At 35.8% G+C, this 13,240-nt stretch overlaps 2 protein-coding genes across 2 annotated transcripts; both read left to right on the top strand.

Moving 5' to 3' along the window:
- The first annotated feature begins 952 nt into the window (after positions 1–952).
- On the top strand, positions 953–4,151 carry LOC127175162 (uncharacterized). The gene is made up of 9 exons (XM_051126075.1): positions 953–1,197; positions 1,288–1,381; positions 1,514–1,627; positions 1,718–1,818; positions 1,946–2,044; positions 2,634–2,739; positions 2,853–3,005; positions 3,750–3,871; positions 4,001–4,151. Exons 1-9 carry the CDS (start codon positions 1,019–1,021, stop codon positions 4,149–4,151), a joined length of 1,119 nt encoding a protein of 372 aa, XP_050982032.1. The 5' UTR covers positions 953–1,018.
- A 1,914-nt stretch (positions 4,152–6,065) lies between these two features.
- Positions 6,066–12,708, top strand: LOC127175398 (uncharacterized). The gene is made up of 11 exons (XM_051126447.1): positions 6,066–6,087; positions 6,645–7,059; positions 7,201–7,288; positions 8,429–8,542; positions 8,654–8,748; positions 9,427–9,525; positions 11,155–11,284; positions 11,453–11,563; positions 11,632–11,784; positions 12,073–12,194; positions 12,291–12,708. Exons 2-11 carry the CDS (start codon positions 6,737–6,739, stop codon positions 12,484–12,486), a joined length of 1,431 nt encoding a protein of 476 aa, XP_050982404.1. The 5' UTR covers positions 6,066–6,087; positions 6,645–6,736; the 3' UTR covers positions 12,487–12,708.
- The last annotated feature ends 532 nt before the right edge of the window (positions 12,709–13,240 follow it).

Raw genomic sequence — 13,240 nt, 5'->3', positions numbered from 1 at the left:
GAGAAGTCCACTTCCAAAACAATGATTCACATATGATGTACTCACCCCCTTGTCATCCAAGATGTTCATGTCTTTCTTCAGTTGTAAAGAAATTGTTTTTTGAGGAAATCTCCATATAATGGACTGATATGGTGCCCCGATTTTGAACTTTCGAAATGCAGTTTAAATGCAGCTTCAAACGATCCCAAATGCGGTTGTAAATGATCCCAGCCGAGAAAGAAGGGTCTTATCTAGCGAAACAATCGGTTATTTTCATAAAAAAATACAATTTATATACTTTTTAATGTCAAACGCTCGTCTTGTCTTACTCTGCCTGGACTGTTTTTGTTCCAGTTCATGACAGTTAGGGTTGAAAAACTCCCATCTCATGTTCTCCCTCAACTTCAAAATCGTCCTATATCGCTGTTTTACATTTTTGTTAAAGATGTTTGATCTTCTTTGCATGTTCACTTTGCAAAGACTGGGTCGGTACTTCTGCAGCGATGTAGGATGATTTTGAAATGATTTTTGAAGTTGAGGGAGAAAATATGATTGGAATTTTTCGACATACCCTAACTGTCTTAAACCAGAATACACAGAGTTCAGGGAGAGCAAGAGAAAATGAGCGTTTGAGATTAAAAAGTATTTAAATCATAAAAAAAAAAAAAAATAACAGATTGTTTCACTAGATAAGACCCTTCTGCCACGGCTGGGATTGTTTGAAGCCGCATTTAAACCGCTTTTTGGAAGTTCCAAATAGGGGCACCATATCAGTCCATTATGGAGAAAAATGCTGAAATGTTTTCCTCAAAAAACTATTTCTTTACGACTGAAGAAAAAAAGACATGAACATCTTGGATGACAAGGGGGTGAGTACATTATATGTGAATTCTTGTTTTGGAAGTGGACTTCTCCTTTAAGTGCTGAAAGAGATGGCACTATGGAGCAGACTCCAAACAATGCGGTAGAAGCATTTGTTTTAATTCCCTCTTCCTTTAATACACAATAGATACCGGACTTTCTAAAGAGCGCACAGAGCATGATACGAAATGATGTGAGTCGATTAACACCTGTACTGAAAGATGCTGGGCTGCTGGTTCATCTGATAGACAGTTACAGCCGTCACATCTTTACCAATCTGGACCTGCTGCTAAACAGAGATCTGACTGTACAAGAGATCTTCTGCCTTCTACTGTGGGGAAAAGATGTTTTCCTCAGGTATAAAATGGTTTGTTGTTTACTTTTCTGTAAATGTACTTATATGAAGCATGAACTATTGACAAAAATATGAACTAATTTATGTTTCAGTCCAGACTCACAGCATTTCTGTAGAGTGGACGACCCTCTGCTGTTGACTGGATGGATTGAGAGAGCAACGGGAAAACTGCTGCCAAAACTGCAGGTCATGATATGCTCTATCTTTATTTGTTAACAGTATTATCAGTGTATTAGGCTAAAAAAAGAGCACCCAAAATAGCAAAATATTTAGAAATGACATAAAACATGTGTCTCTGTCCCACTTTAACTGCCACAGAATGACATCTCCACAAACTTACAAAACATCCTGTGCTATGATGAGAAACATGAACATAATGAAGACTCAGTGGATGAGGAAACTTTCATCAGAGTGCACTTAGATGTCACTCAGGTAAAAAAAAAAAAAAAAGTCTAATGCTAAAAAGAGGATTTGTAATATGAAGTATTGCACACCAATTTTATGTTGTTTTGTCTTTTTCAGTGTCTGAATGCTGTTATTCAAAGTTCTAAAGAATTCAGTCACACGCTGATGTGTACGGCACAAACGCTCTGCCTTAAAGAGCTTCATCATTTTGTTCAGAAGTAAGTGTCTAAAACGTCTTCACATTAACAATCTGTTTATTGTTATGTATATTTGCTTATTCTTTTCTTCATAAAATACTGAACATAAATATGAACTTTTACTTAATTTCCTGTATATTATTTCTAGGTATGTGCATGCAGCAAAAGAACGCCTGGAAAAACAACAACACTTGAAAAAAAATTCTGGGCATCTGTTTCGGCTCATCAGCACCTGTAGGCAACTCAGGTGATTCCTTTTTTAATGATTAATTTAATTATACATTTATAAAACCTGTCGGTGTATAATTAACTGGCATTTCTTTATCCACAATGTTCTAATTTATCCTTCATTAGGTTCATACACAAACAACCACACAACTATAGTTCTGTCATTAAAACAGTTTTATGCATATATTTATTTTACTGTAGAAGTTTTACTTCTAAAAAAAATTCAGCTATAAACAACAGTGATGACCTCTCAAACATCATGCACATGTTAAAGGAGCTGGAGGATCACGCTCTGTCTATTGTACAGAAGATGATGAAACACTTAGCACAGGTAACATCTTTTCATCCCATACATTAATAGAGATTAATATTTGTATGCTTACCTGCCTATGAGTTTTTTTCAACAATGAAGTGATATTATACACTAACAGTGAGCAATGCTTTTCAAACCTAGAGTGTTAATTATGGAAAAATTGTTATTTATTGTTCATGATACCTAAAACATTGTTTTTTTAGAGGGCATTTTTGTGGTTTTTAGATTGAATTTAGGAAAAACTTGAAAATAACTGTAGTTTCTTTGTAAATGTACATTTCTAGACCTTTTTAAGATGTTATTTCAAAGAAGAAGGTAAGCAGATTCAAATGCTGACAAAAGCAGTCCAAGAGCAGTGTGCATCTCTGCCTCAGACTGATGTGGGAAAAGAGATTCAGGAGGTTGGTGCTGTGCTCCAGTTCCCAGTCAAAACCAGTTCTTCAAAAACAGAATTTTAGCTTTATAATCTTTTACACTTATTCTCTGCTCATCTGCCCCACTTTCTTTCTGACAGATCTTTGTGAATGTTGCCTATGACTGTGTTTCTCATGAGTATCTGGACTGCCTGATGAAGAGCAAGTTCAGACGGCTAGAGAAGAGATGGGGAAATGTTGGAGAAAGAATGAAAGTGGATGCTTTCAGTTTGCACAACACATTCACTGAACTGGTGAAAAATAACTCTTTAATATTAAATTAAATTACATTCATAAAAATAAATATTACATAAGGGCATTTTCACGCTGATGCCATACACTGTTTTAGTTTTTTTTTTTTTTTTTTTTTGACTCCAAGAAATTTGTTGAGTCAACATGAAATACTAAAAAAAGTATTTTGACTAAAAAAAAGTTGACTAAAAAAGTTGAAAAAAATGTTAAGTTGTACTAAGTGAGTTCATTTAACTTAAAATTTTAAGGCAGCTGGGTAACAAGCCCAGCTTGTAAGTTTAATAAACCAATTTTTTTTTGTCAGTTCAAATATCTAAGTTTTAACTTAGTACAACTTTTTTTTTTTTTAAATCTAAATAATCGTTCTACTATAAAGAGCCTTGAAAGGTTCCATGGTTTTTAAAGGTTTGTCACAAAACCATAGATGCCAATAAAAAAACCTTTATATTTTTTTGAAGTGTACTTTCAAGAGCTATTTTCCTAATGCATTTTGGTCTTTAAAAGTTCCAACTGTTACTTGATAAAAAACAACATAGGTTGAGGGAACTGATTTTTGCTATTGTTTTTTAAAGCAAGCGATGTAATGCCAGCTAAATTATTCATACAATGTCTTTAAGCTCCTAAATTTAAAAAAATTCCCAAGAACTTTTCCATTTCCCAAGAGTATGACTCATTTTACAGTAGCCACAGCATCAGTGCAATACAGTGTTTTCATAGACAATGTATCCAATGTATCTGTTTTACAGAGTGGCAGTGATGACCAGAGGAATCATCTCCTTCAGAGAATGAGTGAAGTTTTGCTATGCAGTGATGTAGACGCACTGAAGATTACCTGTTGTCATTTGTTCAGAGATTTCCCTCAGGACAGGTAAACTTAAACAATAACACTTAACTTAGTATATACTTTGTAAACGTAATTACAGGTCTGGAAATCTATGTTTTATTATATTGTTTTCATCAGACAGTGCAGTGAAGTCTTCTTCTGATTGTTTTGCAGTAAACAGTATGTACATGGTCTGCTGCGCTGGAATGGAGTGTTATCAGAGCGACAGGTGAGGGAAGTGCTGGATGTGAGCCGGGACTGCCTCGCTCAAAAGCCTAGTCGTGTCACCTGTCAGCCTCTGAAGGGACTTTTTTGTTTCCTTTGATGTAAGTTAAACCATCAGCCAGAATTGTAAAATCCTTGTTTACAAGTTTAATTCGATGACATGACTGTTTTGTAACATTCAGTTATGAGCCTTATACTGGTACATTTATATTTTCATCAGATATTACAATATTAATTTGTATCTGATGACCTTTTGATGTGGTGGTGAAAAACTTGATTGCTCTTTTACTCTTTGACGTTTTTACCCTTTAAATCTTTTGTATGATAACATATTTATAATAGAGTTATTCATTTTGACTTCTACCATTTACATTGTTAAAAAAGAGGATTGTAACAACGTGTCCAGCTATAAAGTGGATTACGTTTTTGAAGGGAATGCCCAAAAAAAAACAAAAACTACCTAAATCCATCTGTGTTTGCACAAATCATTCATGATCCAGCTTCACCTACAGAAGAAGTGAGTATAAAGGTTTTTGTTTTTTTTAAATTAATCTTTGCAAATCACCTTTCCAAATAATGTAATAATGTACTAGTTAGCAAGTTCCACGACTAAATGCAGCTACAGTTTGCAGTTAGTCCCTCAGAGAAGAGCTGGACACCACACAGAGGAGAGGGGTGGGGTGAGCCAAGCTCATTAGCATTTAAAGAAACATGCACAGAAACAGCTTGCTGTGAACAGAGCTGTTTTTGGCAAGGTAAAAACTGTGAATTTTAACCAAAGTATGTTACAGACTTTTTACATAATCCATGTTACAAAGATAAATTATGAATATGTTATTTTTGAGATGAAGATGAATATTAAAGGAATAACACAAATGTAAAAAATGGTGATTTACAGTTATTTCACAAAGAATGTCAGTACAAAATAACTGCAAAAGGCCTGAGTATGAGCCATTCTACAAATATACAGAAGCAGTGTTATGAAGCAAAATTTATTTGATCCTCACAATGGAAAAGAAGAGTCCTACATTTTTCTGAACTCATCCGGGCTGCAAGTGCTGCTCTTCAGGATATTTCTGAGGTCTGATGGAGACAGACTTCTCTTGAGTCACAGCCAAGCAGAAATATGACACTCACTGTAACACACACAGGCACGAGAAAAGTGCAGCGGGTGTTTTTTGCATGAATAATTCCACAGCAGAAACCACCAAACCATGAGGTGGGGTAAAGCATTATCAGATGTGCCAGCTCTAATTTTACACTCTCTGCATCCTAGCAGACCTGCTAATTTGAGAATTTTTTTTCAACTAATTTAAATTTGATCCCTGCATGAAATTTCACAGTGTTTGATTTAAACGTGTGTTATTATGTTATACAAAATTACAGGATTGGCTTGAACATGTGGAATTGTTGGACTATTAATGTCAATGTCAAACTAATGGTGAAGCCCATTTTAAACTGCATTTTTTGATAAATAAAAAACAGACAATAACCAGTGAAGAGGAAAATTGCTGTCTTCATATTTTATGTCAAATCATGCTGCTACAATAACAGTAATACGGTGGATAAGCAGAGGATAAGGTATGGAGAATGGATGGATGAAAAATAATATAAGTGACTGATCACGATAAAGAATAATTTATTAATTAAAGTACTGTGAAATCAATATCTAGCCTCTGATTTTCCATAATGTTGCATTTATCTTTTAATACGAAACACTGCTCAAACCTTCTTCTCAAACTTGCTGCAACTATTTCCGATACTTCAAATGGACCACAGTCATATCCTGTGCATAAGAGAAGAGCAAAAACATCAGGGTTGAGTTGAATTTACCATTTAATGCACCTGTACAAAAGCTCACATTTTCATAGATCTAAATCAGTCAGATTGCAGAATCTAAAAGCCCTTCTTATAAACTGATATTATACTTACAATAATGTTTAGGATTTTGAGGAAGATAAAAACAGCCAAGAGTAAAGATGAGCAATATCCTCTGGTGAAAGACATGCAAATACACTACACAGAGACCTCCAATGGTAAGACAGTATTTTAAGTAATTTGCTATTTTGAACATTAATGCATTAACTAACATGTGCTCACAATGAGCAATACATTTCATCGCTTTAGAATTATAAGGTTCTCTCTGCATTCTGAGCAAATATTGAGCTTCAGAGTTTTTGCGTTCCATAGAATATTGTAGATAGAACCATTTTTGTTTTCTAAAAAAAGGCCCAAAATGTACACAGCTTACAAAAGAAACATCACATACTGTAAATAAGTTGTCACTGAATAAGGGTATGTTAATAACTCAGTTTTGACAAAAATGTCAGATAGAACCTTATAATTCTAAGGCGGCGATTTGTCACAGCATTTATCTTTTTTAGTGTTGGTTAATAACAATTAAGCTGTTCTTTGATAGTTCATGTAAGCTCAGTTCCATGAAATTTCAGATAAAATTAGTAAATGTTGAAATTAATATTGACAATTTCAAACTTCAAAAGCATTTCAATTCATGATCCAAAAAAAAAAATTCATATGCATTCAGCAGGAGAACAGGAAAGCACAGTCGACTCTGCAATGCCATCTTTTTCAGTTGTTGAAGTGAGTGGTGAGACAGGGCTTAATATTCTCAGAACGATTCTCAATAAACAATCAAACCCTGATGACACTGTCACTACAGTTGCAATGCCGAAAGTCAGCTTTTCTCAAGACTGGCACCAAAAGTACCTTCACGAAATAGATCAGTTTGTGGAGAACCACTTTCCCATACTGCCATCACCAGGATCTCAGGTACAGCAGATTCAGGATTTTCTAAAGAGCACACAGACCATGATATGCAATGAAGTGTGTCGATTAACACCTGTACTGAAAGATGCTGGGCTGCAAGTTCATCTGATGGACAGTTACAGCCGTCACCTCTTTACCAATCTGGAGCTGCTCCTCAACAGAGACCTGTCTGTAAATGAGCTCTTCTGCCTTATTATGTGGGAAAAACATGTTTTCTTCAGGTATGTACTGCAAATAAATATATTCAAATAGAAGAAGTATTTTTGAAATCTATTTATATTTTATAATGTCCCTGTTTGTATTTTTGATCAAATAACGTATTTTTAATGAGCATAGCGACTCAACATTAATTTCTGTTTCAGTCCAGACTCAAAATTGAAATGGCTCAACTCTCCGATGTTGACAGGAGGATTTGAGAGAGCAAAGCAGAAACTGGTTCAATTACTTCAGGTAGGACTTCATGTTAGCCACCTTATTTTAAACAACATGGCAATATGTAACTTCAAGGTTTAGTTCACCAAAAAATGAAAATTAGCCCATTATTTACTCACCCTCAAGCCATCCTAGGCATATATGACTTCCTTCTTTCAGACAAATCCAATTGGAGTTAGACTATATTAAAAAAAAAGGTCCTGGCTCTTTCAAGCTTTATCATGGCAATAGGCGAGTGTTTCTCTTCAACAGCGAAACAAGTCCAATAAAGCACATCCATCCATAAAAAAAAAAAGTGCATAACACTTTACAATACGTGTGCACAAATATGCATTAATTTATGCTTAATTACTGCAGGATAATCATGAGTTAATGTATAATTCATGAAGAACTAAACCATTTATTAATGATTACTACATCAGAAACTAATGAACATTCTATATGATTTATACATTGAGTAATAAATAAATTGTTATTAGTTAAATGTGTCATAATGTATTAATTCCCTAATAACTTCTTGTATTAACTAATGATGTAAATTCATATGTTAATTACCACAGTGGCCAAAGCTATGTACTTCAACTTTCAGTTGTCTGCTTTAAATACTCATTAGCTAATGATTTGCAAATGTATCATGTTGTGACTTTACTTGTTGAGGCACAGAACTATTAACTAATTGTTAAGTAATATGTCATTGTGGTTATGTTTATGGATATAGAATTAGTTAGTTAGTCATGTGCCTCAATGAGTTGGAGCCATGCATTTTTATGGGTTGAAGCCATGCATTTCAACTTCCAGTTGTTTGCTTTAATTAATCATTACCTAATGATTTGCAAAGATATGATTGTGTTATGACTTTACTTGCTGAGGCACATGACTAACTAATTTTAAATCTATAACCACAATAACATATGACTTAACAATTAGTTAATAATTATGTGCCTCAACAAGTAAAGTGAGTAAATAATGGGCTAATTTTCATTTTTGGGTGAACTTACCCTTCAGGTGTCATCCACTTCTAGTCATTTTAAATGTACAAAAACAGTCTGTTCTGCTGCTTGATATTGCAAACTGGTATTTGTTTTTATGTAATTTTAATGTATTATCATAATAATAAGAGGTGTAACACGTTTCTCTGCCCAATTTTAACTGTCACAGAATGAGATCTCCATGACTCTGCAGAACATCTTGCACTATGATGAGGAAGATGGACATAATGAGGACTTAATGGATGAAGAAACTTTCATCAGAGTGCACATAGATGTCACTCAGGTAGCTCCTAAAGAGAGAGAATGTAAAGCAAGGCTTAGGATATTTTTAATTTCTCATGTAAAACAGTGTTATTTTTAATCTGCTTACTTATTTCATGTTTTGTTTTCACAGTGCTTGAATTATGCTATTTTAGATGCTAAAAAGGTTGATCTCATGCTTGAGGTACAAGTATTGTGTAGTGGAGAACTGCATGGTTTTGTTCAGAAGTAGGTTTCTCCTTATCATATCTTATATTACACCTTTACCTAAGGTTTACACACTAAAGCAATTCTCACGTAATGAGTATCTAGTAATTTTTTTTTAGTGCATGGTTGTTAGAAAGGGGAGATTTGTATTCCTGTGCTTAAAGGAGAACTTGACAATTTACAAATAATTTACTCACCCCCTTGTCATCCAAGATGTTAATGTCTTTCTGTCTTCAGTCGTGAAGAAATTACGGATTTTTCTCCATATAATGGACCTCATTAGTACCCCAATTTTGAATTTATAAAATGTAGTTTAAATGCATCTTCAATGGGCTTTAAACGATCCCAGCCGAGGAAGAAGGGCCTTATCTAGCGAAACGTTCGGTCATTTTTTTCTGAATTTTTTTTTAATACTTTTTAAGCACAAAAGCTTGTGTAGCACAGGCTCTGGGATGCACGTTAATGTCACTACGTACTATTGAACCACGCTGAACTTGCATTTTGGAAGTTCAAAATCAAGGCACCAGTGAAGTCCATTATATGAAGAAAAATCCTGAAATGCTTTCCTCAAAAACCATAATTTCTTTACGACTGAAGACAGAAAGACATAAACATCTTGAATGACGAGGGGGTGAGTAAATTATTTGTAAAGTGTTGTTCTGGAAGTGGACTTCTCCTCATAAATATGTGTTTTCTTAGGTATGTGGATGCTGAGAACGAACATCTAAAAATAATAACATTTACAGAGAAAAACTCTGTGTATCTGTTTCGGATAATCAACACCTGTATGCAACTCAGGTACAGTATTTACCAATGATGATTAAGTAATAAACTAATACATGGCTCAAACAGCTGCGTCCATGCACTTTATAGAAGTGTGTGGGGCTAGAGAGAGTCCGAATGGCAGGACTGTGTATTGATAAGCGACCCCCTCAAATGCGAATTTCAAGAACGGTCTGTAATAAGGGGCTACAGTCCTCAGGGCATATTTGTGCAAGGATCTGTTTTAAAGTCAACGTGTTGAAGGTTTTTTTCATAAGCACATGGTTCAGACGCCTGATATCGAACATGGGCCTGAGCCCTCCATCTTTTTTTGGAACAAGGAAGTAGCGGCTGTAAAAGCTTGTTTGCTAGTGGAACTTACTCCGTGGCTCCTTTTGTAAGCAGACTTTGCAGTGTGGCCTGGAGAACATGAAAATTGTTGTATTGTACTGAAGTTTGAATCATGCTTCTGAAGTGAGGTGGTCTGTAACCTCGTTCTATCGTCTATATAACCCAACTTGACACACCTGGAATGGCTTTCCAAGCCTGGAACCAGCCTCCAAGCTTGAGTGCATGAACTGCGATGACTTCTGTGCTGCAGTGATGTGCTTTGCAAATCTGTCCACAGTAGGGCCTAATAACCCCATAGGGGAATCAAGGAAGGCAACTTTGTCTGCATCTTTGATCTCATTAAAATACAGCCAAAGATGACACTCAGGCACCACCAAGCTGACCAAGGCCCTGCCAACTGGTACACACAGTCAGGTTGGTTGCTTGAAACACTTAAAGCACCACTGTAGTGTGAAGCGCTAGTCTGGAATTTTATCATGGTTTATTCAAAATGCTTGTAAGCATCAAACTGGAATGAGCTTGGTGACCCATTGCAAACCTTTAGTGACCCCTAGTGGTGGTCGCGACCTCCGGGTTGGGAAACACTGGGCTAAAATTAATATTGTGTCAACTATGAGGGATATCCCTTGTGTAGAATAAAATATCTTTTCTAGGTCACTGTTACAACTTGTAACGTGGGGAGTGAGACGAGAAGCGAGTGGATCCAAATGCGAGCTTTTATTCAAAGGAGACAGAGACATAGCGAAAACAGGCGGGGTCAGCACAACAGCAAACAGGTGTAACAAAGGCGAGACGTGGGGATAGTCCGTGTAGCAAGCGTGGGTCGATCCGTGGCGAATGTAATCCGATAGGGGCAAGGGGAGGGAATAATCCAGACGAGACGAGATGGCCAGGCGAGAAAGCTAAACACAGGGAACTCGGGACCTCGGGAACTAGGGAACTCGATACACAATGAGATAACCACAACGATAATCACAATACTCCGTAAGTTACAGAAGGAAAGTCCGGGGCTTTTATAGCGCGCCTGATTGGCCACAGGTGCTGACTCAATCAGCGCGATGGATGATATGAGTAGTAGTCCGGGGTGCAATGCAACAGTCTGTGTGATATGAGAGAGCGAGAGAAACATCTGGTGGTGAGTGGACCGAAGGTAACCGACCAGATTCATGACATAACTAGAGTCAGTATCCTGTGAGTGTATTATTTTAAAAATATTTGTGCTAAGTTTAATCTTTTTGGTTCATTTTTTTGAGTCTCTAATTGAAGTCTCTCTAATTGGCTGTTTTATCATAAAATCATTTATTTTCACTGCAGATGTTGTGCTACACAAATCAGTCCAAATACAAACAAAAATGACATCAACTCAAGCACCATATGCATGCTGCAGGAACTGGAAGATAATGCCACATCCAATGTACGACAGATCATGACACGCTTAGCACAGGTATGTTTGGATTTCTTCAACGTCCTTGTTCATGAAAATTTGTTCAGAAGACAAGACCCATCTCTTCATTCTATTGATATAAACAACAAGGAAACCTTTCTGAAGGATTTCCTAACACATTTAATATCAAACTTACAGTCCTGTTTCTCTTTAAATGTCCATTTGTAGGCTAATTTAGAAAGACATTTTGAGAAAAGGAACGGGCATATTGATATCCTGATGAAGGAAATCCAAAGGCAGTGTGCGTGTCTGCCCGAGACGGCCTCAGAGATCAAAGTGGTAATGAAAAAGATTCAAGCTCCATATCTTATCGTCAATCTCTCTAACAATCTCTTTATTTCTGACAGGTTGTTGTGAAAATAGCTTACGACAGTGTTTCCAAAATGTACCTGGAATGCCTGATGAAGACGAAGTTCAAAAAGCTAGAGAAGTGTTGGGGAAATGCCGAGAAAAAGATAAAAGAGGATGTTCAATATTTTTACAAAACATTCTCTGAACTGGTAAAAAAAATAACTCTTTTATGTCTCTTTTTCAGATAACCTTTTTTTAAAAATTAAGGACTGATTTCCTGATGTACTTGATCTTTGGAAATCTGGGTCAAACTACTTAGGATAATTGTTCCACATACAGTACAAAATGGGATAATATTTCAAGTTTATAATAGTTTAAGGCTCCCTCTAAATGACTGTGGTGGTCATGCATGTAATTTTAACCCTTGGCCTTTGACATAAGAGAACAGTGTTTTTACATTTATAAAGGTTTGAACAAAGTGTTTTTTCTACCTTCAGAATAGCATTGCTGCCCAACAGAATCAGCTCCTTCTGAAAATGATTGAAGTTTTACATTGCAGTGATGTAGACGCACTGAAGATTACATGTTGTGAATTGTTCAGAGACTTTCCTCAAGAGAGGTGAACGCAGATCACAATTAACACTTCACTACAAATGCAAACGTATTTATGGTTCATCAGACAGTGCGGTGAAGTCTTCTTCTGATTGTTTTGTAGTGAGCAGTATGTACCTGGTCTGCTGCGATGGAAGGGGGTGTTATCAGAGCGACAGGTGAGGGATGTGCTGGAGGTGAGCCGGGAATTTGGCCTGCATCCAAGTCCGGATGTGCTGGAGGTGAGCCGGGAATTTGGCCTGCATCCTACACGTGTCACCCCTCATCCTCTGAAGAGACTTTTTTGTTGTTGTTGTTAACCTGAAGTCAGTTAGTAAACGTAAGCTATGGAGAATTTTCTCAGAACACTGAGATTCAATAAACTGTTCCATTTTTTTTAATGGAACAGTTTATTGAAACGTTATGCTCCAATAATATATATGAATAAAATTATATTTAAATGCTTAGTTTTATGATCAAAGCTCTGTAGTTTTTATTGTGGGGGGGAAAACATAATGCGATGCAGTAAAAATAAAAGAGATGTGGAGAAATGAACAAATAAACCTTTCTCAAAAGCCTGATGTGTAATATTTAATATGTGTTTTAACATTTTTCCAATAAATAAATGAATGAATAAAAATAATAAATGGATAATCAATCAAATCAAAGTTGCTTCAGGCCAGTAAGTGTTCTTTTTAAAAAATTCTATTAATATAAAAGTTATTCTTACGTTTACTTCATAAGAATCAGCAAAGATTTCATTACATAAAGAAAGTAGATGTTATTCAATTATATTATACTAAAAGGCCATTTGCTTGCTAAAAAACATAAAACTATCAGATGGCAGAAGGTGTGTAGTAGATGGTGTGCAACAGGTTTTTAAGCAAAGATTAGGTTATACTGAGTTAGAGGCCTTTGAAATGTATGTAACAAAAACTAAGAAACAAAGCATTATCAATAAAGTTCAATATTAGCACAAGACACTTTCACTGGCACTTCTCAGGGCTGTTTTCACTTTCATTTTCCCTTTTCCTATTATAAGATGTAACTTCTTGGCCAGAGATAGCAAAAGTA

The sequence above is a fragment of the Labeo rohita genome, chromosome 13 (genome assembly GCF_022985175.1).
Source record: "Labeo rohita strain BAU-BD-2019 chromosome 13, IGBB_LRoh.1.0, whole genome shotgun sequence".
NCBI classification, from domain to species: domain Eukaryota; kingdom Metazoa; phylum Chordata; class Actinopteri; order Cypriniformes; family Cyprinidae; genus Labeo; species Labeo rohita.
Note: the sequence above shows the minus strand (reverse complement) of the source record. Positions and strands in the feature narration are given on the sequence as shown.

Excerpts from the sequence above, each read along its gene's own strand:
- LOC127175162 (XM_051126075.1), top strand. The coding sequence starts at position 1,019 with ATGATACGAAATGATGTGAGTCGATTAACACCTGTACTGAAAGATGCT. Across the intron at positions 1,819-1,945 it reads CTTCATCATTTTGTTCAGAA|GTATGTGCATGCAGCAAAAG; the intron begins GTAAGTGTCTAA and ends TATTATTTCTAG. Across the intron at positions 2,740-2,852 it reads TGGGAAAAGAGATTCAGGAG|ATCTTTGTGAATGTTGCCTA; the intron begins GTTGGTGCTGTG and ends TCTTTCTGACAG.
- LOC127175398 (XM_051126447.1), top strand. The coding sequence starts at position 6,737 with ATGCCGAAAGTCAGCTTTTCTCAAGACTGGCACCAAAAGTACCTTCAC. Across the intron at positions 7,060-7,200 it reads GAAAAACATGTTTTCTTCAG|TCCAGACTCAAAATTGAAAT; the intron begins GTATGTACTGCA and ends TTTCTGTTTCAG. Across the intron at positions 8,543-8,653 it reads TGCACATAGATGTCACTCAG|TGCTTGAATTATGCTATTTT; the intron begins GTAGCTCCTAAA and ends TTGTTTTCACAG.